The sequence below is a fragment of the Penicillium expansum genome (genome assembly GCF_000769745.1).
Source record: "Penicillium expansum strain MD-8 chromosome Unknown contig84, whole genome shotgun sequence".
NCBI classification, from domain to species: domain Eukaryota; kingdom Fungi; phylum Ascomycota; class Eurotiomycetes; order Eurotiales; family Aspergillaceae; genus Penicillium; species Penicillium expansum.
The window spans coordinates 122,211-149,390 of NW_015971349.1; the positions used below are offsets into that span (position 1 = coordinate 122,211).

The 27,180-nt window shown below is 49.5% G+C and overlaps 12 protein-coding genes across 12 annotated transcripts; 8 read left to right on the plus strand and 4 right to left on the minus strand.

Annotated features, from left to right (window-relative positions):
• Nucleotides 1-199: 199 nt before the first annotated feature.
• Nucleotides 200-1,738, plus strand: PEX2_030960 (Flavin monooxygenase FMO; the record flags this gene model as incomplete). The annotated part of the gene is made up of 3 exons (XM_016740371.1): nt 200-258; nt 319-892; nt 944-1,738. The coding sequence occupies 3 exons, from the start codon at nt 200-202 to the stop codon at nt 1,736-1,738; spliced, it is 1,428 nt and encodes a 475-aa protein (XP_016597543.1).
• A 1,141-nt stretch (nt 1,739-2,879) lies between these two features.
• Nucleotides 2,880-4,750, minus strand: PEX2_030970 (fungal specific transcription factor domain-containing protein; the record flags this gene model as incomplete). The annotated part of the gene is made up of 2 exons (XM_016740372.1): nt 2,880-4,625; nt 4,670-4,750. 2 exons carry the CDS (start codon nt 4,748-4,750, stop codon nt 2,880-2,882), a joined length of 1,827 nt encoding a protein of 608 aa, XP_016597544.1.
• A 271-nt stretch (nt 4,751-5,021) lies between these two features.
• PEX2_030980 (Peptidase M19, renal dipeptidase) lies at nt 5,022-6,020 on the plus strand (the record flags this gene model as incomplete). The annotated part of the gene is made up of 1 exon (XM_016740373.1): nt 5,022-6,020. The coding sequence occupies one exon, from the start codon at nt 5,022-5,024 to the stop codon at nt 6,018-6,020; it is 999 nt and encodes a 332-aa protein (XP_016597545.1).
• A 74-nt stretch (nt 6,021-6,094) lies between these two features.
• Nucleotides 6,095-9,976, minus strand: PEX2_030990 (Hydantoinaseoxoprolinase, N-terminal; the record flags this gene model as incomplete). The annotated part of the gene is made up of 2 exons (XM_016740374.1): nt 6,095-9,885; nt 9,943-9,976. The coding sequence occupies 2 exons, from the start codon at nt 9,974-9,976 to the stop codon at nt 6,095-6,097; spliced, it is 3,825 nt and encodes a 1,274-aa protein (XP_016597546.1).
• Nucleotides 9,977-11,221: 1,245 nt separating this feature from the next.
• PEX2_031000 (uncharacterized protein) lies at nt 11,222-12,478 on the plus strand (the record flags this gene model as incomplete). The annotated part of the gene is made up of 1 exon (XM_016740375.1): nt 11,222-12,478. One exon carries the CDS (start codon nt 11,222-11,224, stop codon nt 12,476-12,478), a length of 1,257 nt encoding a protein of 418 aa, XP_016597547.1.
• Nucleotides 12,479-12,739: 261 nt separating this feature from the next.
• On the plus strand, nt 12,740-15,187 carry PEX2_031010 (Heterokaryon incompatibility; the record flags this gene model as incomplete). The annotated part of the gene is made up of 1 exon (XM_016740376.1): nt 12,740-15,187. The coding sequence occupies one exon, from the start codon at nt 12,740-12,742 to the stop codon at nt 15,185-15,187; it is 2,448 nt and encodes an 815-aa protein (XP_016597548.1).
• An 891-nt stretch (nt 15,188-16,078) lies between these two features.
• Nucleotides 16,079-17,135, minus strand: PEX2_031020 (alpha/beta fold hydrolase; the record flags this gene model as incomplete). The annotated part of the gene is made up of 4 exons (XM_016740377.1): nt 16,079-16,317; nt 16,370-16,585; nt 16,671-16,955; nt 17,033-17,135. The coding sequence occupies 4 exons, from the start codon at nt 17,133-17,135 to the stop codon at nt 16,079-16,081; spliced, it is 843 nt and encodes a 280-aa protein (XP_016597549.1).
• A 426-nt stretch (nt 17,136-17,561) lies between these two features.
• On the plus strand, nt 17,562-19,106 carry PEX2_031030 (Major facilitator superfamily domain, general substrate transporter; the record flags this gene model as incomplete). The annotated part of the gene is made up of 1 exon (XM_016740378.1): nt 17,562-19,106. One exon carries the CDS (start codon nt 17,562-17,564, stop codon nt 19,104-19,106), a length of 1,545 nt encoding a protein of 514 aa, XP_016597550.1.
• A 500-nt stretch (nt 19,107-19,606) lies between these two features.
• PEX2_031040 (uncharacterized protein) lies at nt 19,607-20,993 on the plus strand (the record flags this gene model as incomplete). The annotated part of the gene is made up of 2 exons (XM_016740379.1): nt 19,607-20,304; nt 20,366-20,993. The coding sequence occupies 2 exons, from the start codon at nt 19,607-19,609 to the stop codon at nt 20,991-20,993; spliced, it is 1,326 nt and encodes a 441-aa protein (XP_016597551.1).
• A 730-nt stretch (nt 20,994-21,723) lies between these two features.
• Nucleotides 21,724-23,025, plus strand: PEX2_031050 (uncharacterized protein; the record flags this gene model as incomplete). The annotated part of the gene is made up of 1 exon (XM_016740380.1): nt 21,724-23,025. The coding sequence occupies one exon, from the start codon at nt 21,724-21,726 to the stop codon at nt 23,023-23,025; it is 1,302 nt and encodes a 433-aa protein (XP_016597552.1).
• A 678-nt stretch (nt 23,026-23,703) lies between these two features.
• Nucleotides 23,704-25,459, plus strand: PEX2_031060 (TauD/TfdA dioxygenase family protein; the record flags this gene model as incomplete). The annotated part of the gene is made up of 10 exons (XM_016740381.1): nt 23,704-23,932; nt 24,014-24,123; nt 24,183-24,275; nt 24,344-24,417; nt 24,483-24,651; nt 24,721-24,818; nt 24,931-25,052; nt 25,124-25,202; nt 25,271-25,297; nt 25,351-25,459. The coding sequence occupies 10 exons, from the start codon at nt 23,704-23,706 to the stop codon at nt 25,457-25,459; spliced, it is 1,110 nt and encodes a 369-aa protein (XP_016597553.1).
• A 293-nt stretch (nt 25,460-25,752) lies between these two features.
• gel1 (1,3-beta-glucanosyltransferase gel1) lies at nt 25,753-27,135 on the minus strand (the record flags this gene model as incomplete). The annotated part of the gene is made up of 1 exon (XM_016740382.1): nt 25,753-27,135. The coding sequence occupies one exon, from the start codon at nt 27,133-27,135 to the stop codon at nt 25,753-25,755; it is 1,383 nt and encodes a 460-aa protein (XP_016597554.1).
• Nucleotides 27,136-27,180: the final 45 nt, after the last annotated feature.

A 27,180-nucleotide genomic window follows, 5' to 3' on the forward strand; every position in this document is an offset into this window, starting at 1 on the left:
CATCATCAAGCCCTATATCGGGGCGGGTCCGCTGGTTATTACCCCATTGAGACTAACCTACACGTTATCATCGGCTGATATGGCGTGAGAGGCTTCTGTGGATTATCGTGGATTATCGTACGACTTCACATATCAAAACTAAAATCTTAAAGAGCGCTGCTCATCGCTAATTTTGTGATTATTTACTCTACAAATTATCATGGAAGTCGAACGCGTGGCTGTTATCGGTGCGGGGCCTTGTGGCCTGGGAGTCGCAAAGTACGTTTGTTTATTTCTTTTAGGCCAGGACCTGAATAATTAATAATAGATTCTACGCAGGTATCTTCTTGCAGAACAAAAATTCAAGACCATCACTATTTTTGAACAGCGCGACCAACCTGGAGGTGTTTGGAATTACACCGGCGATCAGGGCGTCAGCAATGCATCGGTACTTTCTCGCTCTAAGCCAAGCCAGGAGCCTCAACAGCCCGTGAACGGGACTTTTATTTCCCCTGTATATGACTCTCTCGAAACAAATATTCCAAATTCGATGATGCAGTTCACCGAGTCTCCGTTCCCTGCAGGAACCGCGCTATTTCCAACCCATGTCGTCGTGAAAGACTATCTCCATCAGTACGCAGAGGAGTTGAAGCCGCTCATACGTCTGCAGTCCTTGATTTTGGATGTTGTATTATCGAGAAAACATCCAAAGCCGGAATGGACTGTGACGTGGCGCGATCTGAAGACTGGTGGTACCTTGGTGGAGCAATTTGATGCAGTTGTCGTCGCGAATGGACACCACAATGACCCATATATCCCCGAAATTGCTGGCTTGGCTGAGTGGAATCGAGCCTACCCAGGCTCTATCATTCATTCTTCCTCTTATAGGCGTGCGGAATCATTTTCAAACAAGGTATGTAACCCACCGCCCACCAAGCCACCCACGTACTGAGACCAGCAATAGAAAGTTATTGTCGTCGGTCACTCCGCCTCGGGAATTGACATCGCCACTCAAATCGGTCGAGTCTCAAAACACCCGCTGCTGATTTCCGAACGGACAGCAACAACTCTCTCCCCAGAACAATCCGCTATTGCCGAAACCCTTCCGGAAATCAGCCTTCTCAGTGCCGAGGACGGTCGCGTGCAGTTTGTCAATGGCCATGAAGAGAGAAATGTCGATCATATTATCTTCTGCACAGGATACCACTTCTCTATCCCATTCTTATCATCTTTGCAACCGCCTCTTGTCACGGATGGCGTACGCCCTCGCCATTTGTACCAACATGTCTTCTACAGCAAAGAGCCCACCCTCGCTCTGATAGGATTCCCTCAACGGATTGTACCATTCCCTTTCAGCCAGGCGCAAGGCGCGTGGCTCGCACGCATTCTGTCTGGCCGAGCAGCGCTGCCTTCTGAGATTGAAATGGAGCGGTGGATTGGGGAGTGGACGGTCGATCATGGCGATGGACGTAGCTTTAATACCCTTGCTTTCCCGCTTGATGCGGCTTACATCAACTCCCTTTACGATTTGAGTTCAAATGCGGCGCGGAAGGAAGGTTTGGAAAATGATGGGCAGGGCAGAAGACCCCCTTTTTGGGGTGAGAAGGAGAAGTGGACGCGGGCGAGATTCCCTTTGATCAAGAAGGCAGCGCAAGCACTTGGTGATCGACGAGCTGAGGTAAAGAGTTTGGAACAGCTTGGGTTCGATTTTGAGAAGGAGGTTGCGCAAGACGCTGGGGCTGGGACTGCGCGTCTATAGACGGACATTTGGCATCGCGGATAGAAGAAGATTCCAATGAATTAAAATAAGCGATAAGAAGGAAAAAACAAAACTCTTATTTAGAGTACATCTTCTAATAATTCATACAGTGAGTTTCTAACAGGCTTTCGCCCATATCTTCTCCGCTGGATTCAAATTACCCAATTTCCAGACCAGCTACTCTTTGAAAGCTTGGACTAGTTTTCCAATGGAATGGATCCAGTCATCGTTGGCGTCCAATCATCAGTAATAGGGAGCGCACCAAGTACCGTAAAATGCTTCACCTAGGACCTGGTGTAATCCACAAAGTCAAAGACGAAGGGATCCAAGGTATCGTCAATCGCGCGAGTAACATACTAGCCCCAAAACTTAGCGGCGGTTTCCTTGTTGAATCCAATGAATTCGTATGTTTCACGACTTCTCAGCTCTTGGGGTAGCTCGATCTCCTCCTGTGGGACGTTGGCAAAAGTGGCCGAAAGGCATAACGCCGTCACGGATATTTTGTGTTTGTTGTTCTTTGTCGGACCTAGAAGCCCCTTGTCCTGGAAGAACACTGCAACTTGTGCAGAAATAACAGACATAGTGCCGGCAGGGCAAAGACTTGAGAAAGGATGAAGTTGAGTGAGAGATGAAAAGATCAGGATAAACAATCAGGGCAAGCAGAAAGGACGATGAGGATACGTGAAAAGCTCAAGTAGACCACTGCGTGTGATGTTAGTGCTAGATCCTAGGCACCTGGCCTCCAAATATGGTTTAGTAGAAAGCGCCCAGAGAAGGTACGACCACTTCGTGTACTATGTAGACAAGAATACTCGGCCGTGTGATGTCTTTTAGTAGGTCTTGCTAGCTGCTCTTTCTAAATGTCTTTCTAAATGTCTTTTCAAATGTGCGTGAAAGGGGTAAAAAAAAGCATACCTTGTGCAAGAGACTTTTCTATGTATGACCAGGGAAATAACTAGTAAAAGCCCACTTGGCTGACGAACACTCCCTCCCCTCCAACAATTCGCTCAAGACGCTGAGGTTGGGAATGCACGTCTATGAACGGAGAGATATATATTATAGATAGGGTATCAAGATTCCAACAAATTCCAATGAGAAATGGGGAAGAAAAACAAGACTCTCATTCAGAGAATACCAGGTTCTACATCTCCCAAAGATTCATCCACTGCGTTTCTAAAAGGCTTTCACCTATGTCGTTCTCCGCTGGGTTCAAACTTCCATCTGTAACGTTGAGCCGATTACCCGGGATTCCAGTTTCTAGGCCAGCACCTAAATTGTCTATAGTAAAAGACTGATGCGAAACCCTTCGCTCCGCAAGCTTTGACCTCAGAGGCCAGATGTAAAAGCTTGCCTCGCCCATTGTTTCGCTCAGCAATGCTTCGAGATCATTTTGAACAGATTTTAACCCCATTTCAGTATCTAAACCTGAAGTGGCTATCACAGAAGACCCGGACAATTGGCTTCGTGCTATCAGCGGGCTGTTTTGATTTGTTGTCACATCTGCAAGGCGCCGCAGAATCCGAGACGCTTCATGAGCAGCGGTCCAGGAGGGTGGGAAGTATTCAAGCAAGGTTGCGAGAAGAGGAATCTCGGGAATATCGTCAAAGGCTGGGGCCCATTGGCGAGCACAGTAGAGAAATATCGCAGCCAATGAAAGGAGGCGACAGAGTGTAATCCAGTTCATGGGCATATGTCGGTGGTCATGTAGTATAAGGCTCAGTCGGATGTACTGCTGCGCAGCACCTTGGAGATTTGAAACATTTTGTTCGGTTGCAGAATCGCCTTGTGCAGGAGTGTACAATAAGAGAAGCAGGTTCTGGTAGCGGACATTAAGCCATGTGATGGTCGTATGAAAGGGAAGCTGGTCCGGTTCTCCCAAAGTTGAGCTGGATAGTAGACAGCCCTGTGTATACCAGTCTTCGATTTGGAGTCTGAGGTCTTGGGGACTTATAGAGGGGTTGGGATCATAAATAGCGTTGACAATGCGTGTCTCAAGTTGTCGCAGAGAAATCATATGCCGGCTGACCTGCAAGGCGATTGCGTATTGATGGCCTTCTTCAGAGCCATATTCATGAATCATGATGCTCGGTAAGGGTACTTTCATTATATTGTCGGGAAAGGCAAACGGCAGTCCGTAGGATATGCTGATCATGCGAGTGAATACATATACTGACCAACCAAGTCGGCGACGGAGCTCCAGTGCCCGAGGGGAGAGAGTCTGGCAACTGGGAGACTCATTCATCAGTCCGACTGCCAGGGCATGATTGGTGAGAACACCAGCGATGGCTCGTGGATCTTGGTCACCGGGCTTGAACAAGAGATATAATCCAAGGAGGAGCAATGTTCCTGCCGATTGCTCGTCCACTCGAGAGACACACTCACAGAGTACCGCCTTAAGACACGGCTGGAAATCTCGCTCCTCGATATTTTGCACTTCCCGAGCCCGCTCCAGGGTCGTGAAACCAATAGCCATTATCATATAGAGGCGGTTTGGTATAGCCGATTGGGGGAGAAACCCATTATCTGCCTCCTTATTGCAAAGCGTATCAAAGTCTTGAAGAACAAACTCGCTATCCATAAATGGGTATGTGCGATGAACGTGTCGAAAATAGGCCTGTAAGCACTTGCGACTCGCCGCAACAGAAAGGGACACGTTCTCTTCAGCCTTAGAAGTATGGCTCTCTTCAAACTCATTCTCACTGCAGTCAATCTCAATGGTCGTCTCGGCTGATGGAGACTGCATTGGGCTGCCCAAGGCCATATCCCGCCCAGTCTCAATAGACTCGATCGGCGATCTACCATCTGGAAGTGCATCGTTCACAAGCCGGCTCAGCCAGTCAATACGCGATCGCAATTCACGCTCACGCGTGTGCGGACTCACAGATTCCTCTTCCAAAGAGCAAGTCACCCAAGCAATTTGGCATTGCTCACAGGATCCATCAGGAGTTCGGGAGCACCGCTTTTTTTGTTGTCGACAGCGGCGACACGCAGGTACAGAGGACCGTCGACCATTCACATTGGTGGGTCTATCCTGTCGGGATATTCTCTCCGGTTTTGATGAATTTCGATGGACCCGGAATCGATGCACGGCGCCCTCCATGATTGTCGGGGGGAAGGGGTTTTTGGAGAGATAGCGCGATAATCAACCAACGGAGCACGTCATTTCTCCCCCAAACTGGAAATACCCATCGGTTCCGCACCGCGTTGTATATTCAAAAGGCTTGCTTCGATTCTTCGAAGTGGCTTCTCAAATTTACATCTCTGATCCGGAAGAAATCTCATCATGGTATCCGAAACCGAAGCGCTGGAAATCTACCACAATGCGATCCACTTTGACGGGCTAAACATCGCCAACTGGTCCCGCGAGATCTTCGAAGCCTGGCAACAAGGTGGCATCACCGGTGTATCCTGCACATGCGGTATCTGGGAAGGCTTTCGTGATGCCATTTCCAACGTGGTACAATGGAAAAAGTGGTTCGAAGAGCATTCCGACCTCATCGTACAGGCGCATTCTGTCCGCGATATTCGCCAAGCAAAGCGCGATGGAAGAACGGCAGTTCTACTCTCCTGGCAAAACACAGCCGGCATCGAAGACCAAATTGATTACCTGCGCGTTTTCCGCGACCTAGGCGTGCGCAAGATGCAACTCACCTACAACACGCAGAATTACTCAGGGGCTGGGTACACCGAGATCTGCGACTCGGGTCTCACTGGTTTCGGTCGACAGGTTGTTGATGAGATGGGTCGATTGGGTATTGTGGTTGATTTGTCGCACGTCGGTCCAGTGACTAGTGAAGATGTGATCGAGTATGCGACTAAACCCCCTTGCTTCAGCCATGTGTTGCCGGGCGGTCTTCGTGATCATCCACGCAACAAATCCAACCATCTTCTACAGCTCATTGGTAAGAAGGGTGGGTTTGTTGGAATCAGCCAATTTGGACCACATATGGCCAAGGGTAATGATTCGACCATCGATGATTACGTTGCTGCGATGGACTTTGTGATCGATTTGGTTGGCGAGGACCTGGTGGGTGTGGGTTCAGATGCCAGTGAAGGCCACGCGCGACCAAGTGATTTCATGGCCTGGTGTAATCTCGACAAGGGTTATGCGCGTCAGCTCACACCTTGGGGCAGTCAGACTGTTGTGAAGCCTCTGGGTCCGTTGAAGGAAAGGCCAGAGCTCGCCAAGGCTATGGCCCGAGCAGGCTGGTCGAAATCAAAGATTGAGAAAGTGTTGGGAGAGAATTGGCTAAATTACTTGGAGAAGATCATTGGCGAGTAATTCTATCACTTCGCACTACCAAGGAATCTTTTGTAGAAAATCATTACTCCATTATATATATACCACACCCTCTTTTATATCACATTTTCAACCAAAGGGCCCCATCCTCCTCCACCCGGACTATTTATTTGCATCATTTCCCCAGCCTGTAGGGCGAGAGCAGCCTTTCCACTCAGAGAAAGTCTCTCTAAGGCTGTCTTTCCATCATTCCACTTGAATGCGTAGTTCTTCCCCACAGAACCAGGTTGGCCCCCGTTCATTCCATAGGGAGAAAAGACTCGTCGATCACTGAGAATGCTGAATTTGAGCGGAATCCTAGCCTCAATCTCACGGACAGCACCATTACCCCCTTTGTATGTCCCATCACCACCGGTATTGGGATTGATGGCATGTCTGCGAATGATGACAGGAGTTCTCTTTTCAACAACCTCCGCATCTGTAATCTTTGTATTCGTCGAATGGGCCTGAACGGCATGTTCACCGTGCCAGCTGGGACCGGCGCCACAACCGCCTCCTACGGTTTCGCCATAGTTCCATCCAGGTTCAATGATCCCAGTAGCAGGGTCTCTGCCTCCCATACCCCAGCCGAAGCTGTTCGCACAACCAGAGAACGCCGCGCAGCACTCGAAAGCTCGCAAGATTGTATCAATAACGCGTTGGCTTGCTAAGGTACTCCCACATATGGCCACGGAAGCAGTGGGTCTGAGGATGGATCCCTTGGGGATGCGGATGTCTATCGGCGCTAGACAGCCGTCATTTAGAGGGATTTCTGCATCGACCAGACACCTGATACTGTAGATGACAGCTGAATGGGTGATGGATATTGGGCAATTGTAATTTCCCCACATCTGAGGACCGGTTCCTGCGAAATCAAACACTGCTCCGCCAGCTTCGTCGATTGAGATTGAAACTTTAAGAACAGTACCGTCGTCAAAATGGTCACTGGCTGTCAAGGGCATGGTCTTGGTTTGGGAAACCTTCTTGAGATAATCTCTGACAGCTGTTTCTGAGTTTGTCTGGATGGCATTCATGTAACGATGCACAAAGGCAAAACTGAATTCAGCACACATTTTCTGCAGAAGAAGAATTCCCCGCTGGTTGGCCGAGATCTGTGCCTTGATATCGGAGATATTATCATCCAATCGGCGAGTTGGACTGCAGCCAGGGAGATCACCAGCTGCCAAAAACGCCTTTCGCACATCGCTTTCAAGGAAGACCCCATTGTCAACTATTTTCATCGAGCGAACGTTGAAACCTTCTTGCCATAGCTCCTTGGAGTCTGGCATCATAGACGTAATTCCTTGGCCGCCGATGTCGGTGTGGTGGCCACGAGCTGCAACATAGAAAGCAACAGTGGACTCGTCGTCCAGGAAGACCGGGGTGATGATAGTCAGATCTGGAAGATGGGTTCCGCCAGATTCAGGGTGATTGCTGAGAAGTACGTCACCGGCCTTCAATTTTCCTTCCCAAAGACGGTGCTGATATTGGATTGCATATTGCATGCTCCCAAGGTGAATAGGGATGTGTGGGGCGTTAGCGACTAGCTTTCCCTCTCGTGAAAATATTGCGCAAGAAAAATCCAGACGTTCTTTGATGCTGGTTGAAATAGACGTACGCTGCAGTGTGTAACCCATCTGCTCGGCAATTGCCATGAACCGGTGAGAAAGAATGGACAGCTGGATCGGGTCGATGGTTTCAGAAAGACGGGAAATTTCAGTATTTGAAGTGTCAGTCTGCGATTTCTCGAGTACTAAATGATTTGGAAGGAGGTAGGCATTGAAACTTGACTCCACGAAGATCGTCTGGGTTGCATCAATCAGCAAGGCAGGACCTTGCACCTGACCGGTACGCTTGAATGAGTCAAGCTCGAAAATCGGAACTTCGTGCCACTTTTTCTCGAAGAACACAGGCTGAGTCCGATCAGACTGCAGGTAGTCTGTTTGAGATTTGACCTGCTCCAGGATCCCATATGGGGATGTTGTCTCTGTAGGAACGCCACTTTGCCCAACACCACGGACCTTGATCGAGTCGATGTGTATTTTCCTTTCGAGGACGAAAGCAAACTCTCGTAGGTGCGTGGCTATGAAGGAGGCTCCATAATCCTCACCCTCGGGTTTCGGGATGACAATGTTGGTGTCTGTGCCCACGTATCTCAAACTGAGAGATTCTTCGAAGACAATAGTAGACGCATCCGCACCCTGAGATAAGAGTGCAGATCTGACTTGAGACTTAAGCTTGTCAATCTGTGCTCGAACAACATCTAGCACTTCGAAATCAAAGAAACCAACGAAGGGAATTGTGTTCTCAACCTGAAGGTCCGCCTGAGAAATACCGACAGCTGATAGCAGTGAAGAGTGTTTGTGAATGAGAATCCGTGTGATGCCGAGCTTGTTGGCAATAGAGCAAGCATGTTGACCACCAGCTCCTCCAAAGCTGACCAAAGTGTGGCTGCTTGGTGCGAATCCTCGTACTTCTGTTGCGTTGCGCATTGGTCGCGTCATGGTCTCATTCGCGACATCAAGAAATCCGAAAGCGACCTCTTCTGGGGTAAGCGTTTGACCGGTTTGTTCATTGATCTCGCGAGTGATATCATGGAACTTTTGCTTGGTAATATCGAGGTCCAAGTGTTGGTCTGCATTCGGACCGAAGATCGCTGGAAAGGAAGAGCGGACTAGTCTTCCCAGAAACAGATTTGCGTCTGTCACAGTGAGAGGTCCTCCCTTTCGGTAGCATGCCGGACCCGGGTGAGCTCCTGCGCTCTCAGGTCCAACAACAAACAGCCCATGGCGCGCAAACAGCATCGAGCCTCCACCCGCTGCGACGGTTGCGATGTTCAACATCGGTGCTGTGATTTTTCGGCCCCCCACCGTCGTCTCGGTTAAATAATCATACTTGCCGTCATAACGGCAAACATCTGTGCTGGTTCCTCCCATATCAAATCCGAGAACAGGGGTCCCTTCGGCAGCATCAAAACAGGTTCGAGCGATTCCAACAACGCCGCCAGCTGGCCCACTGAGAAGAGCTTCATTTCCGCGGAACTTATCAGCTTGCCTCAGGCCGCCGTCGGATCCCATAAACTCCACCCGTTGAGGGAGTACACTAAAGCCGGCCTGGAATGCCGTGACATACTCTTTGACGATTGGGTACAGATATGCTTCTGAAGAAGCCGAGCTGCTGCGTTGCAAAAATTTGATAACGGGGCTGACGTCGGAAGCTTTAATCACAGTTTCAAAGCCCATATCTTGTGCGATCTGCGCTACCTGGTCCTCGTGGGAAGGATACAGATATGAGTGCAGGAAGGAGACAACCAAAGACTTATAGCCTGCCGACTGCAGCCCGCTAAGTACTTCTCGAACCTCAGCAATATCAAGGGCCTTCAAAACCCTAATCACTTCCCCACTTGGTGTTCGTACCAGTGCGGGATCTGTGATTTCGGCTGTCTTGTCCAAAGGGAATGGATTGAGATCGTAGTCCTCGATGGTGATGCGTTCGTCAATTTCTACCGAAATCGCATGCAGCGCAGGAGGCTTTCGGACGTTCAAGTCAAACAATTTTGGTCGCGTCTGATCATCAATAACGCAGACATCTTTGAAGCCTTTAGTAGTGACCAATGCAAATTCTCGACCTTTGCCTTCCAGCAATGCATTGGTCGCGATCGTTGTCCCGATGCGACAGGATGCGATCTGGGACCCGTCTAGCTTTTCGCAGACGGGTATTTGTCGCCCTTCTATAACCTCTAGTGCTCTTCGGATCGCCTCTGTAGGGGCATCACGATAGTTCTGCGGATCTTCCGACAGTAGTTTGAACACAAGGTCATCGCGACCGGGGGCTTGCACCAGGACATCACAAAATGTACCACCGCGATCTAGGTGAAGACTTAGCTCAGGACTTTAATTGATGGCGTGGTATCATAATTACATACCGATAGAGATGTTTATGCCTGGATTAGTTGCCATGGCTGGTTATGTGCGGTTTGGCGAAGACAGAGCTCGCTAGCAAACATCAATGCCAATGGATTTAAAAACAATGAAGCTTCATTACCTTGATCAAAATTAACATTCCTACATATGTACGATACTTCCAATTGATACTGAAATCACGCATTATTCAGTGGCTGTGAGGTGATCCGCCTCAATGTACTCCTCAGTGGACACCAGTCCCAAAGGGGAAATTATTTTCGGAAGTTCGCCGAACACTATCTTGATCTCCTTTGCCCATGCCAAATGGGAAACAGGCCTAAAGTGGGCATTCTGTTCGGCAGCTCGTCGACTGCTATCTCGATGTCCTCATCACAGGTTATAGTGGCTAAAACGCGTCCAGGAGTATTAATAAAACACATGTTTACCCGGTGTCAGTGCCTGAGGCATCTTGCAGTAGTTGGAGCCTTGGGGCCTGACAGTCGCTCGGCGGTGTGCGTCGCGCGGTGGTTGATTACGTTAGGTTAGCAAAGTCTCTGGAGATACCTAGGTTTATCACCCCAACGTACATATTAGGATTAGTTGATAATCCGGTTCCGAGGCATTCTGACAGGTATCCCCCAACTCGCTTGGGACTTACCCTGCCACGACAGCCTGGGGGAGAACTCCGCTAATGCATGCACACCACCTATAATAAATATGGTATTCTTTCGAATCCATACAATAGATGAAACATAGTTAAAGTAATAAGCTGTATGATAGTAGTTGATTAGTAGGAAATATCAGTATTGGTATTACAATCAAAAAAAGCAAGTAGGTGCATATACATGCGTAGTTCTCACCCGAGCTATCGTGGCAGGGTACGATGAAGTGGCCTTCCTGCTAAAGCTAGTCCCGTCTTGGCAAGCTTTTGGACCTGAACCAAACCGGCACCCATGGATGATGTTGACTAGTTTCCTGTCATGTCCTCGATTCACGGGGCATGATATATCGGAAGACGGATCCTACATGAACACTGCCAAAACATTACAGCCATCATGACCCTTGGCCGACTGCATTTTTTGACAGCCCCATATTGCGGCTGAATCCCATGTAAGCCTAGATCAGCCTGACAACGCTGACCCGCTCACCAACCTACCAGTTCAGCAGGTCTCCGACCAACTCAAAACTCGGCCATATCATCAGATCTGATCATTACCATGGTAGATCCGGCCATCTGGGTAAAAGGAGTGAGTTCGATCTGACCACAACCCTTTGCTACCAGAAATCATCTCGCTTGGCGATATGTCCGACCAAGGCGGGGTTTTTGGCGCCTTTGGTGCGGTGCTTGGTTATATCGGAGCAGAGGCAGCCACCGACATCTGGTTTTTGTCGTTATTATGGCCCCAGCGATCATTCTCCTATCTCACACTTCGATCCATCCCAACCCTGGCTCTCCTGATGCCTATGGGGGGTCCTTTGCACAAAGCCGCTCTGAGCACCTTCGATATCGCCAACGCCCGAGGTCTCTTGAAGGGCGCCCACGAAGGCCACATGCTGGGCACTTCGTTCTTTGAACAAACGGACTGGACCTACACCATTCCCGGTACTGCTAGTCCCGAGCCCCGCGCAGCCCGTAACTGCATGTGGGCGCGAGCTCTTCATTACATGCCTCTACCCGCCGAAACCCCTGAATCACTGGCAGGGCCATCTCCTCTAGTCACGGGCACTACCGTCGAGAAGGGCATCCTCCCGCGCGCCGACAATGGCCGCATCCCCTTACGAGCGAAAGTCGCCGTCTACCACCTCATCTTCACTCCAGCAACGGCAGAAGATAAAGCCTCGCAGATGGCGTTTGTGCGCGAGAACTGCGGCCGACCAGGCTGGCACGTTTACCTCAGCATCTTCATCGCTGAGCTCTCCGGCATCATTATCTTTGCCGTCATCTACGCCATCGGCCGATCACTCTGGTGTCTCATCTGGCTAGCCCCGCTGCTCCTCCGCTTCCTGAGCGCCTTCTTCGCCCTCGACCGAGAGCCCCTCACCCCTATCTCCTCCTCCATCTCATCGCTATCAACCACACTGATCACCGAAGCCGAATCACCTCGTGATTTCGTCCTGGACTTCCCCCAATCCCAAGGCAGCGACCTCATGCTGTTCACAGGTCTCTCGGCTCTCGTGCAGCAGTTTTTCCGACACTACGGCCACCCAGTCCGGAACCGAACCCGGGAGATTCTCCAGATGTGCATTATAGCGCTTTTCGCCGCTCTATTTCCGCTAGGATTGCTGGCCTCGACTCTCTGGATGCCGCCGCTGGTTCAGTACGCGTGGATCTGCTACCAGCTCTACATTGTCATGACGATGCATATCGTCCGCTACACGTCGTTTGGACGGGACACTAGCACGGAATCTAAGATCGCTGATTATCTGGCGGATCGGCCGGAGATTCTTTTTGGGGAGAAGAGGCATGGGGCTGAGACGGTGAAAGTTAGTCTTATTGCGACGTATCATGCGCGGCATCAGGAGGGGAAGGATTGTTTGGAGCGGTTGGTAAGACGGTAGTTGTTGGTTTGGCTGCAGTGATGTCTTTAGTGCAATTGACAATTAGCCTCTTTTTTTCTTTCTTATATTCGTTCCATTCGCATCAATAAATCTGATCTCGTACTAGTAGAAGCACAGCCAATAGCAGAACAGCGCGTTAGCTTGGTTTTCTAAGATATAGCCCCGCTTCTGACCCCCTCGCTCGTCTCTACGAATAAACACTACTACCAGCCTCTTGCTGTTATTTGCACTTATATTAGACGGAAAAGCCAGCATAACAGCATGAGCCCCGATGACTGGGTGCCCGTGCGGAGCACCGAGAGGGACAAGGGATACCCCCTCGCCACGTTGATGCGGGTGGTCTACGGCGAGGACATGGGCATGGGAGAAGGGTACAGCAGGTGTTTCTCGATCATGTATCGACTAGCTCTGGAGCTGGGCGCGGTCGACAGTGTAAAAAGCCCTGACGGCACGGTCATCACGGGGTTTAATGATGACCTTGCTGAAATACTACGACAACATCTTACCCCGGGGCAGGAACGATCATTTTACATTCTATGGGAATGGTGGGCGACGTGTTCCCGAGTATGTATTGTGGACGAAGCAGAAGGTGAATACGATGATGATTACGACGACCTCTTTGGCGACGACGAGTCTGACTTCTACCCACAAAACCACGTAGAGCGCGAGACGATCCACGAGGCTGGTGGGATCCGGTACAAACTCCGCTTCAACTGCCTCTATAACAAGTGCATGGCAACGCTGTTCAATTCTGAATTTGAGAACTTCAAAACACACCGAAGCGGCGACGAGCTGGTGAACCTTCGACGGGACTTGGCGCAGGAAGCTGCTTGTCTAACCATTGCGATTGAAGCTTGCTCCCCGCGAAGCCAAACCCAACAGCCAGCTCAAGTGCCATACTCCCCAGATGGCCAGAGTTATCTCGCTCACCGGTCAGAGAGTTCCCCGGTCTGGTGCGCAGGGAGACGGGTCCTGGGGAGCATCGACCTACCCGGGCTGGATCCTCGCTGCAGCGCCGGCTCCAGTATCGACTCCTGCCCCTGGCTGGGAGAGATCAGCGGGCTCCCACTTTACTTGTGGGATGTGAAAGAGCGGAGGACAGTGGAGGTCTTTTCGCTGTGGGAAGAATACGAATTCGACATCCCGTACACAGCCATCAGTCACACCTGGGGCCGGTGGCGGCAGCGCGATCAGCCTGGGGTTAACATGAAATCGCGCGTGCCGTGGCTGATCCCGCGGAACTCACTGTTCGATGTCGAGCGACTACCAGATATCCTGGCGCAGATCCCGACGGATACCCCCTATATCTGGTTTGATCTGGTTTGTATTCCGCAGGAGGGCTGCGGGGAGGAGCTTGACGAGCAGCTGCGGCAGGCCATGTGGACGGAGGTTGCGAGCCAGGCATCCATCTTCAAGAGCGCTAAACACACCATTGCTTGGTGGAATACCGACTCCGCCCCGGAGTCCTGGGACGGCATGCGCAGCGCCATCCAGTGGATGTCCTCCATATATCTGGACCTCCAGTTCTCGGAGTGGGACGAGTCTTCCATACGTATCCCGCCGTGGAAAGCGCATGACCAGCTCCAGGCCACGGGGCTGTTCTCACCGGACATGACCATCCTGCCCTGGTTCAGCTCCCTGTGGACGCTGCAGGAAGTGTGCCTGCGCCCTGACATCTGGATCTGCAACAAGAACCTCGACCTCCTCACGGTAGGCGACAACGGGGCCCTCGTCGCCTTCAACACGCTCGTCTCCCTCGCTGAACGAGTAAAAAGCACACTCATTAGGGAGCTTAACGATCTAGCTACTCCAGCAGACCGCCTTCTCGAGCGCTGGAAGCCCCTCGTCCACCCAGGCTTCCACGAAGTACTCGACCTCCTCCATCGCACAGGAATGGACAATCTCCATGAGCTGAAGCGCGAGCAGATCCTCTTCCTAGCGACCAGCCGATACTGCAGCCACAGCCGTGCGCAGGCGATCATGTCTGTCCTCGGCATAAAAGAATGGTACAACTCCGCCACTGCCATGCCGGAGCAGCGCCAGCCCAACAAACCAGGCTTCGTCTTCGACCAGTACCCGCTCGCCTTCGTGCAGGAGGTCGCGAGCAATTTGGGCTCTAGCTTCTTCATCACCGCCATTCTAGCGGATTACCCGCCCGTCGACAACGTGAAAACTCAGGACGTAGTCCGGGGCACTATGCTCCCCTTCCGGGCCCGGATCTCCGAGCCGCGACGCGTGGATGTGCCGCGCTTAGAGATGGGGGACCATCCGTCCGTATCAACGTGGGAGGTCCGCGGCGATGGGGCGGTGTTCCTACCGGAGGTGGAGATCCTCTTCTCATCCGATAGCGACTATGGTGATATCAAGTATATGAAATGCTTTGTCGATTTGAGTCTGCCGGTGCCTGAACATATTGTTGAACGGGAGCACTTCCAACCCCAAGGAAGCATGTATCATGGGGATCTCCGATACTGGATTAAACAGCTCATCCCAGAGATCTACGGAGTGAGTGGGACGTATTATGCTATTCATCTCCGGTACCGACCCGGACAATGGGATGGTTTGTTGTTGAAGGCCGTCGGTAGTGGAGACTCTTCGCAGCCGGAGAAGATGATCAAAATCGGGAATCTCCATGTGCTGACCTTGGTGGGAGATGGGGAATATCTGCCCAGGCGTAAATCAGTGGACGTTAACTGGATTGTTTTGTAGATTCGGATCTTTGTTATAATGATTGCCTTATCATATTGCACAATCTGTCTCCGTATACGCTCTAGAACAGCTATACGGCTACAAGGTGATACGCAAACCGTCTCTGGAATGGTCGAGAAAAGAGGAAGGTCATCTCTCACGAAATGTTAATTAGGCCTAAAGATCCAAAATAGTATATTACCTAGGTAATAACCATCAGTGCACAATTTATTAATTAAAATTTCAAAATGGTAGATCTAGATAGGTGCCCTAGAGATACTATTTATGTTTAAAGATATATAGGTATTCCAACTTACTCTATGCTTATATATTCTTATCTCTCTCACCCCTAGTCTCCGGAATTCTTACCCACATCACCTATATCACCCATACTCACCCTAACGCAAAATACAGTGGTGTTTTAAGGCAAAGGGCACTTTGAGAATTGACCGTCTTTAGTATGTGGCTTCAATACGGCTGAGCGGACGGGAAGCCCTGTTTTTCACACCCTATGGTCGTATGTATCATCTTACGTTGGGAGAGGAACATACTTATACATAGAAAAATCCCTTGGACAAAGTATGCCTTTTTTATCGCCTGTCTATACACCTTAAAAGATCACCTCAAAACATATCAAAAGGCCGCAAAGGTGGCCAATATTCTTGTATTGGCAAATGTGAAAAGGGTACCTAGGTATGCAACATCCCACAAAGAAGCGTTGAGCACTGTATGGAGGAAGAACAGAGAGATTAGTATCGTTAGACTAGTATCGTTAGACTCTAATACTGTGCAAGACATCATAGTTCATGAGTATTGCGAGTTATTTCTACCATACAACTACTGTGAGAACAAAGTAAAAGTATTGGCTTGCTGAGACTGAAAATAAGGGTAAAATGCAAATCTAACTAGACCTCATCGGATATGTTCCTTAATGAGCTCAATCACTTCCGCATTTTTCTCTAGATGAACGCCGTGATTTGCATTCGCAATAACCCTCAATTCCGCACCTGGAATCTTTGAAGCAATGGTTTTGGATTGCTCTGGCGGGCAAATCCAATCACGTTCACCCACAATAACCAAAGTCTTCGCAGTGATCGAATGAAGTTGATCTCTGTAATCGAAATACTTTTCCTGTTCAGCATAGAGATCATCTTTGGATGGTCAGCTTGCTTTCGTTGCGATATATTAGTGCTGGCCACTTACTATGGGACTTTGCATAGAAAACGGTTTCAATGTTGTGTTTCAACGCAACATCAGGATCAAAATGTTCGCTATACAGCGGTGCAGCTGCGTACATGACTAGTCGGAATTCGAGATCGCTTTCGAATCGACCGAATATTTTGTCTTTCAGGAATTTGATAGAAAGACCGGGGGCTTTGGATGCTCTTTGTTCCAGAGTCCGAATGGCTGTTTCTTCATCTATGTTCAGTTAGCACATACATCATAGTGATGTTTGAAAAACACGCTGAAAGTCGCAAGGTGTCAAACCCAATATGGCACTTACGGTGATGCGAAGGAGCAGTTCCTCGAAGAATCAAATGTGAAACTCGAGATGGATAGGTGACGGCATACTGCTGGGCCAGGAATCCACCAAAACTCCCACCACATATAATACAGGGTTGATCGGCTCCAAGGAAATGCCGCCGCAATCCCTCAATATCTTCAACTATTTGATGAAAAGTAAAAGGCTCTGTTCGTGAACTCTGACCATGTCCTCGAAAGTCGAAGGAAAGGACCCGATATGAACTGGACAGCGGTGAGTATGCTTTGAAGTCTGACTTATGGTCTCCTGTTATAGTTGCAAAGCAGACTTCTCAGTGATCTATTCACGTTTTTATCGCAGAGATAGATGTGATAGAGGCTCACCAAACCCTCGGCCGCCATGCAGGGTGATTATGAGCGGTCCATTCTCAGGTCCGACTAAACGGTATGCTAACTGGGCGCCATTGATAGAGACAAATTCAACCATTCTGTGTTCCAATAGTAGGATATTTGAAAAAAAAAAGAAGGAAGTCAAATGTGGTAGAGAGGGGTGGTCAAGCAAGTGACAGAATGTATGTCTTGATCCTGTCCAATTCAAGAAAGCCAGTGCAAAGAGAGAGTACACAATTGCCAAAGTCCGCAAATCAAATCCCGGAAAGAGGATAACATGTCAAGCAAGCTCATGTCGCGATATCGGCCCCGCACCGAGAAATATTTCCGTATCAGGAAAGGCCCCAACACGCAAGCTTTGACGTTTAAAGACGAATCTACGCAACTGTTGTGATAAATGTCGTGATAACCTTATTTTTATTTTTTATTGATCGTTCTATATTGTATGTAAGAGCTGCCATCGCATAAATGACTCTTCTCAGCATGGACTCTGGCCGAATTTTCATTGCAGAGCCAATTTACAATGCCTATCTCAGCTGAAGAAAGCGTTCAAAAGCCAACTCCAATTCACAGGGGGTTGGATAACGCTTCCGGTGTACAACAAGATCGCAAAAATGTCACGACTGATTCATTGCACAGCGTGGAGAGGTCGACAATTCAAACCGACAATGCTCAGGCCGAGTCCCGCCAACGTTGGTTCCATTGGCATGAGCCAGGGACTTCAAAAGCCGACAAAAAACTCATTTTCAAACTGGACTGGTTCCTTCTCAGCTACAGTTGTTTATGCTTTTTTATCAAGCAGCTGGATGGCAACAATGTGTCCAATGCCTACGTCTCTGGCATGAAAGAAGAGCTTGGGTTTGGACCAGGCAACGAACTGAGCTGGATGAACACATACTTCAGTATTGGCGCAATCATCGGAGGACCAATTTCCAATCTCGCTTTAACTGTTGTTCGGCCGAGGTACTTGCTGCCTAGCTGTTTGTTCGTCTGGTCGCTCTGCGTACTTTTCCTGTACAAGTGCAACCACGCATCTCAGCTCTACGGCCTTCGATTTTGTATTGGATTTTTCGAAGCCGCAGCATGGCCCGGAATCCAGTATGTTCTTGGATGTTGGTATCGCAAATCCGAACTCGCGCGCCGAAGTGGTCTCTTCGTCATGTCCGGAGTCCTGGGACAGATGTTTTCAGGCTACCTGCAAGCCGCACTGTTCAAAGACATGGATGGAAAAGCTGGATTATCGGCGTGGAGATGGCTCTTCATTTTTGATTTCATCCTTGCCATTCCAGTCGCCATATACGGTTTCATCTTTTACCCCGATACGCCTCAAAACACCACTGCATTCTATCTCTCCGAATGGGAAAGAAATCGCGCGAGAGAGAGAATCGAGGAAGAGGGTCGAACCCCCGTTGGAAAACTGGACAGCACTGTTTTCAAACGCGTCCTGCTATCATGGCAATTCTACACTTTCTCACTCGCATACGCCTTCTGGTCTCTCACCTGCGGGTCATATGTGATGCAGTACTTCGGGATTTGGCTCAAGTCGCTGAAGATATACTCCGTGCCTCAAATAAACAATATTCCCACTTCCATGGGTGCCATCAATTTTGCTTTCATGGTCGGCACGGGATATGTCTCCGATAAAATCGGCCGACGAGGACCCGTCTGTTTCGCAGTTGGATGTCTCCTGACCTTCTGCTATGCCATCTTCACGGCCTGGCCTGAATCAAGAGGGTTGAAGATGGCTGCGTTCATTATCACGGGTTGTTATGGATGTTATACACCCCTTCTGGCAGGTTGGGTCAACGCCTCATGCGGTGGAGATCAACAATTACGAGCATTTGTTTTGGCGTTCATGGTCAGTCTTGGATCGGCTGTTGTCATCCCCTTCCAACAGCTGCAATTTCCTAGTGGAGAGGCGCCCAAATTCACCAAGACACACGGCTGGGTCAGTGGGCTGTGTTTTGTTTTGGCGCTTACTCTGTGGACTGGGTTCGGAATCGACCTTGTGGAACGGATTTTCACACGAAAGCGCAAGGAGAGTCTACCCAAAGAAACCGATGTTTAGTGTCAGGATCAGCCATAGGATATATTTTGAGGATTTGATTGTGAACTATATATAGATCGATAGTTCAGCTATGTATAAAGACGATTGTATTTGTTACGCTAGGCTTTCTCCCTTCATCTTGTCTATTTTTAGCGTATTACTCTTCTAGTGTGGAGTATATCAAACAAGTTCTAGCCGTTCTAATGGGTTTATATCGATAAATATCATGTACTAGATGACTCTATTGAAATAAATGGAGAATTTTAATCGCATCTCTCCAGAACAAATCCCCCAAAAAGAGCTAAGGCCGGATTTTGGCTACATGTCCAGTCCCATCTTGGATTTTACCGCCGAAGACTAGTGTGCGGCCTTAGAGCCTCAACCATCAGAAATTCGTCTTACATCTCATCTTTGCTTGTCTCTTTGTTTTCTCTTCCAAATCTCTTCTCTCTTTAACTATTTCCATTGATTTACTTTCATTACTTTCATTACTCTCATTACTTTCCTAGAATATCAAAGTCATGGGTCGCCTCCACCATGCAGATCCCCCTGCGTCATCCTCCCACTCACTCCATTCTCTTGACGACGCGCCGCCTCCATACACAGATGACCCCGAACTCATTCTCGCCCCTGTTCAACATGCCCAACCTATCCAACCCGCCCAGCCTCCTCCAAGCATCCGACCCCTCCGCCTAATCGACTCCGCCTACGTTCTCCCCGGCGGCAACAATGGCAAACCCGAAGACAAAGTCTCTCTCGCCCTCGAACCAACGCTCTCAAGCAACCCCAACGAGCTCTACGAGGCCATCCGCCGGCAAATAAAGCTTCCGCCACGGCCGTTACTCTACATCCATGGCACCCACACCGAATCAAGCAACGACAACAAGAAAAGCAAAAACAACACATGCACAGACTTCAAATTCAGGCTGGATCTGGCCGAGACCATGCTGACCGGCTGGGAGGGCGGACCCATGGACGTAAACTGGAGGGAAACAGAAATCCTCACAGATGAGGACCTCAAACCCGCGTATCGGGGAGGAATCCTCCGCTCGCGCATCTACAAGCCGCCTAAGTCGCGTGCTGCTATCAGTCTTGAGGGGGACAGCGATGCCCTCTTAGGACAGGATCACACCGACATAGAGGATAACAGCTCCCCAGAAGCGAAAAACCTGAGGATGTGGTGCGAGCGCTTCTGTCGTGACCCCGCTTCGGTGAAATCGTATGCTCTGCCCCCTATACGCGCACAAAATACACTACTAATCTCTATTACCCCTATACAGATTCACTCTGCATCGCGAAATGAAAGGTTTCGACTCCAACGCCATGCGCAACGTTCTCTCCTCCCACATCCGCGAACTCAACTACCGCGGCTCCATAGCCTTCCAGCTCTTCATCGCCCAGCGCTCCGTCACAATCTACTCTCCCCACTGGATCAACCGGCTCCGCACCAACCGTTTCATCTGGTGGACTGTCGTCCTTCTCCAGCTCTGGATCATTACCTGGCCGGTTATCTTCTTCATGGAGAAGAGGTATGAACTCGTGCACACGCGCTGGAATGCGTCGCTTAGACCGGAGTCTGACTCTGCGTTGGCGACGTGCTACGCGTTTGGTCGTGATGAGTCTTCTTTGGCGGAATACTGGGCTCCGGCTGTTAAGCAGGCGGCATGGACTCGGCGACAGGGTGGAGGTGATCTTTTGACGCGAATGGATGCGGATCGTTTGCAGGGGTATAGTACCCAACAGTTACTTGGTCTTCGGGGTGCTACTTCGGATACTGAGGTTGAGCGCCGGGAGAGAGTTAATAACGGTGAGGGTGGGTTTGTTGATAATGTTGTAGGTCTGGTGAGAGGGATCAGTGAAGCTGGGCAGGATTGGAGGTTTTCTGCGGGATGGGGTGCTAACTCTTAATCGAATCTGCTTTAGTTGCTTTTAGTTGGGTCTACAGGCCGAGATAATGATGTCTCTTCAAAACTTCAAGTGGTTTTGCCTGATTAAGCTGTCTTCGTAAAGTAGTCCAGGGCTACCGAGATATCAGGCTCTCCCTCTACACAAATCGGCCATTAGTTTCGATATCCGATATTTAATCAAACGTCAGCCTCTCAAAATGTTTACTAGACTCGAACTTCAAGGTTGGAATTCTTCATCTTGGGTTCATTGTCATACTGGGCTCTTGGCTTCAAGTTAAATTTAGCCAAACCTCCGATATTGCTTTGTTCCCCTAATGTTATTCTCATTGCATTATGCATTTAGCGTCGAGTACTTTTCTCTCCCGTCCATCCGATCCATCCTTTACCTCGGATCTCTTTGTTCTATTAAGTCCCTTGTTCAAACCCCCCCCCCCCCCCCCCCCCCCCNCCCCCCCCCCGTTGTATCCAGATACATTCGAATCCCCTGTTCTCCAAGTTTCTATACATATCCATTCCTTTATCTGTTTCAACTTAACATAGACGGGATGCAAGCACTAACTAGATCATGGACCGGCGTCTCTTATATAGCCTTTGTCCAGAACTATATAATATCCGCTTGGTCCAGCACCTAGCTAAGCCAGTCAAGTATATCAATTCCCGAATAACAAGACCAGAACGCCCCCAGGACTTTTGAATGCACTTCAATTATTTTCATTAAAATTTTCAATACGATGTCCCAATCCCCATCTTCCCCCCTCAATAAAGTCAAGAATTTCTTCCGTCGTAGTAGAACTGGCGATGGAAGTGGTACAATAGCACCTCCACCACCAGCACCAGAAGGTGTAGAGGGTGCTGCCACACCTGCTAAAGCTCCCTCTACCTCCAAGGACAAAAAACGGAAGCTTGCAGCTTACCAAGGTGACGCCACCAATGATGGCAACCGTACCCCTATGCAAAAAAGACTCGATAGAGCTCGTGGCACACTAGGGCTCAGGAGAACAAGGGGCATATCGACGGATCTCAATCTTCCCAAAGCTCCCGAGCAAGATCCCGAGGAAGGTGCTGAGGAAGATTCCGAGGACGATTCTGAAGATCCTGAGGAAAATCCCGAGGCAAAGCTTCCTAACCTCACTGCGAGTCCTAGGAGCCCTGGAATGTACACTGGTAGGCTTTCCTCGAAGCTGAATCCAGACAAAATTCACATATTAGACAGAACACCTAAAAGGGCTAAAATTAACCATTATCAAGCGACGGGGGCTGAATTTGAAAACTGGATGGCCAACACCAACCCAGCTGGGCCTGCATGCCCAGTCCGCCAGTCCACACTAACACTTGCTGCTCTAGTAGAGGCCCGTCCCCCAAATGAGCCACTATTCAAGGTATGGGAAACCTCGTTCGTTCCCCCACCGCGTGAAATCAGGGAGAGTCTTAGGACGACAAACCTTCCAAGAAATCCGAAAAGTGACGACTACCGCCATTCGAAGCTACAGCGCAATAAGATGTGGACCGAGGTGTCCACTTACGAGCATTGCATCGTGGGTGGTGCGATCGTTGTACATGCAGCTTTCAGACATAAATGGGGACCCCAATGGTCTGACATTGCTCTAGCTTTATACAAACGGGATTCCGAAATCGATACCCTTCAATATGTTTTCATGGTAACAGTGGAGAATGAGGAGACACTCCCCTTGGTGGGGAGGGTGCTATACCGAGAGAATAATCTTCCCGGTCCTAGGAATAGATCTATAACTCCAGCCATTCACACTTGGAACCTGAACACTCCACAGTTCCAGCAAATCCTAGGATCACAGATGGGGAGAGCGGTGGCCCGCCTTGTTCTAGCGACTTGGCCTGCAGGTACTCATCAGATCCCTACAATTCACACTTGGTTTTTGAGCGGCAACCTACATATGCGGTTTGATATTGCGCGGATTGGTTCAACTGGCGCTCCTCCACCTCGCGCTCCTCCCCCCGCGACTCCTCCGACCCCTTCCCCAGCTGCAAGAAAAGGTCAACGTGGACGAAAATCCTGATTGCTTTTCGTGGTCTTTTGTCGGATGGCCTAGTACATGGGTCATGCTAATGAACTTCCTGATGACTGCTTGGCTAATTTATAGATCCTTGATATGCATATTTATTGAACGGGGCGTTGCAGCGAGCGCAAGTTAGATTTGTCTATCGATAATATATAGTTGATGTTTTGGCTACTGCGATATTTGGATTTTATATATCAAAACATAGAGTATCAATAAATATCTTTCACGCAAAACATTTAACAGAACATGTATCTACAAGTTTCAAATTCCCAGCACCAAGCATAGCATCAAGGCCATCAGTAGTATGAAATGAAATCTAGATTTTGCATTTAGTACCATGTTCTCATACGCCATATCCGACACAAATTGCTACACATATATACAGATAGGAACCCTCAATTGGCCAACTCAACGGAACAGAGATCACATCATTCCACCACAACAATATCCAAAGTGTCAGTGCTGTGTCGTGATCATAAGATAGGCCAATCCGTGACTCGAAGATGAAACTTTAGAGGCGATGGTGCAAGACCCCAAGCCGGCATATCGGCATAGATAAACGTGTTTTCGACTTCTGCGGGGAAGTATACTTGCCATATAAGGAGCAAATACTCCTAGGAAAAGAGCGATATACTCCATTTTGAAACAAAATTGCAATATATTACACACATCACAATGGCACCAGGCCTCGATACCCAGATTGTCCCCGAGGTTCTAGATATCAAACCCAAGATCACCGATACCCCGCAACCTAGCATCCTCCGCGAGCCACTCAAGTCATCGGGAAGCTTGAAGGAGTATGAGAATTTCAATTCGACACCCATTATCGGGACTGAATTCCCGCATGTGCAGCTTACGGAGATCCTGAAAGACGAGACAAAGATCCGGGATCTGGCTATTCTTGGTGAGTGCATTTTACTATATCCCATATATCCCATACTAAATCAAATTCAAATGAAATGAAACAAACACTGACACCACAAAGTCTCTCAACGAGGTGTCGTTTTCTTCCGCGACCAGAATCTCTCATCCGAGGAGCAAAAGACTCTCGGTCAGAAGCTGGGCGAGTTAACTGGGAAGCCAAGTACATCGAAGGTGATTAAACCCTCTAACCGTACGAGATATATATTTGAAAAACATGCTAAAACTAACAGCTCCACCGCCACGCCGTCTCAAATAGTAAGAGAGGAATCGCCGTCGATGAGAACGGTCATCTAGATGATGAGATCTCCGTCATTTCATCCGAGGTATGGCTTCTTCTCCCAATATCTCCCTCTCTTTGTATCAAAGTATCGAATCTAACAGATCTATATAGTCATATCGCAAACTATACGGCGACAGATACAAGCCACACAGCGGCCGTCTCGCAAGCGAAGGATGGCACGCAGAGTATGTAACCAAACTCCAATTTCCAGCTCTGAATCTCCACCCGCAAACGTTAACCAAGTTTAAAGTATAACATTCGAACACGTACCATCCGACTACGCTCTACTGAAGATCACAGATCTCCCTGAAGACCAATCTGGTGGTGATACCCTCTGGGCTTCGGGCTATGAGCTGTATGATAGACTATCGCCGAGTATTCAGAAGTTGGCAGAGGGGTTGAAGGTTGTGCACCACCAGGTAAGGAGCCCTCTGTCCCAATTCTCCCAACATAAGTATGTAGACCACAAATATACTAACAACTCCCAGCCTGCATTCAACAAAATCGCCAAAGAACAAGGCATAGAGCTCATCGAGGGCGATAGGGGCGCTCCGGAGAATACAGGATTTGATTTCAAGGCGACGCAGTAAGCACCATCTTTGAGATAGACCAGACCACTGAATTCCCCCATGCATTGGCCTATTTTAACTCCTGATCTATCAATTCAAAATCCACCTACTAACCAATCCATCAAACAGTCCCCTCATCCGAACAAATCCCGTAACAGGCTGGAAGAGTCTCTTCGGCGCGGGACAGCAGGTTGAGCATGGCTGGATTGAAGGTGTGACAACGCTCGAAAGCGAGGTTTTGAAGAAACTATGTAAGTTTACTAAAGGCTACATGCCGAAGGTTGGAAAGATACTCTGCTAACGAGGTCATTGGAATATATAGTTAACCGGCTTCTCTTTGAGAATCATGATTTGCAGGTTCGGTTTACATGGGGGAAGAATGATCTTGCTATTTGGGATAAGTATGACATTCCTTTGAGAGATAGCATTGGTTCGGATATAGGGTAATATGCTGACGTTGGTGTTTTAGTCGGTCGGTTTATCATACTGCTACCAAGTGAGTACTATTTTCCATTGATTTATAGCTATGTACAATGCTAATGAGGATAGTGACTACGATGGGAAGCGTCAGGGTAATCGGGTCGTTTCGCTTGGGGAGATCCCGTACTTTGATCCGCTGTCTAAGTCACGGAGAGAAGCGCTTGCTCATGGAGTTTGAGGGTTGGAATCAGGCACTTTCTAGGTGATGTACAGATTCTAAGGGGGCTTCCTTCTACGAAAGCTTGCTAGAAAATATCAGACTATATGAGCCGTTAAGCTCCGTTTCATTGAACACTAGACGTAGATACTAAGGACTGCTATACACCAACTAGAAAGCATCTCGTCATCCCCCGATTTGCAAAGCCCAAGCGATGATCATCACAGGGTAAAAGATGAAAGCCAGTTAAAAAAAGATACATGTCAGGGAGAATCGAAAAAGATATATGAAGCCCCTTCATAAAGGTAGGAGCATTACAGGAGGAGGCTGGCGCCGAAGATGGTCGACACGATAGTGACGAGGCCGACGGTTGCGGGAGCGAAGCTGAACTGGGAAGGCTTGAGGCCAGCGGCAGCGCCGGTGGAGCTGGTGCTAGAAGCAGCAGATCCGGTGCTGGTGCCAGTGGCAGCGGCGACTTCGCCAGAGCCCTGGGTGGCAGTGCTGGTGGACTTGGTGCCGGAGTTCTGGCTGCCCTTGCCGCTGAAACCAGGGCCCTTGCCGGCACCATCGGTCAGGTACTTCTTAGCGGGGGCGGGCATGGCGGGAAGAGAGTCGGAGTCGACGTCCCAGTTGGGCTTCTGCATCTTGGGGCAGCCGGAGGCACCACCGGTAGAGTTGTAGCCGCCGTTTCCGGTGGGGTTCGCGGTGGCGTCGAAGGCAGTCTTGAGAGCATCGTAATCCTTGTTGGGGGTGACGGTGTCACCGCTGATCTTGACCAGACCGTAGTTGTTGCCACCCTCGGTGTACTCGTAGACCAGACCGCCGGAGTAGACGGGGGTCATCTGGGTGGAGTAAAGGGCCTTGACTTCCTGGAACTTGCGGGTGTTGATGTTGCAGCCGTACTCGGAGAGGAAGAGGGGGAGTCCATAGCCGGTGAAGTTCTTGACCTTCTGGTCCCAGCCGGAGGTGGTGAAGGAAGAGGGATCACACCAGGAGTAGTCGTTGAAGGCGAAGAAGTCACTGCGCTCGTCATCGGTACCGCAGTTCATGTACTCGGCCATCTCGAGACGGTTAGTGTTGACATCAGCGGCGGAGTATCCGACAGGGACCGCGCGGAGCTTGCGAGCACGGAGGTAAGTACGCATGTCACGAGTGACAGCCTTGACGTAGGGAGCGGCCTTGGAGGAAGGACCGTCGTTGATGACCTCGTTACCGGAGAAGAAGGCCAGGGTGTTGTCGTACTTGGCGAACTTCTCCATGGTGGCGAAGATGTACTGAAGGTAGACATCGTTGTAGGACATCTCGGGCTCGGCACGGTTGATGGAGTACTTGGGGGTGTTGACATCGAGGACGAGGTAAATGCCGGCCTCGGCGAGGGCAGTCATGCACTCATCGTGGTCCTGGGAGTTATCGACAGAGTAGACACGGATAGTGTTCAGGCCCAATTCCTTGAAGTTCTTGATGTCACGCTTGCAACCATCGGCATCAGCGATGGGATCGGTGAGGTCGGAAGAACCACCGGGCTGGTAGTCAACACCGCGCATGTAGAAACGGTCATTGCCTTTAAAGAAGGCGTTACCCTTGACAGTGATGGGAGTGACATCACTGGCGCGGGCCTTGATGTTGGTTGCGGCACCGAGGACAGTTGAGGCGCCCAGGGTGATGGCCGTGGCCATGGAGGCTACGGAGGACTTCATAATGTGGGAATATAAGTGAAGAAAGAGCGAAAACTGGTATGAACG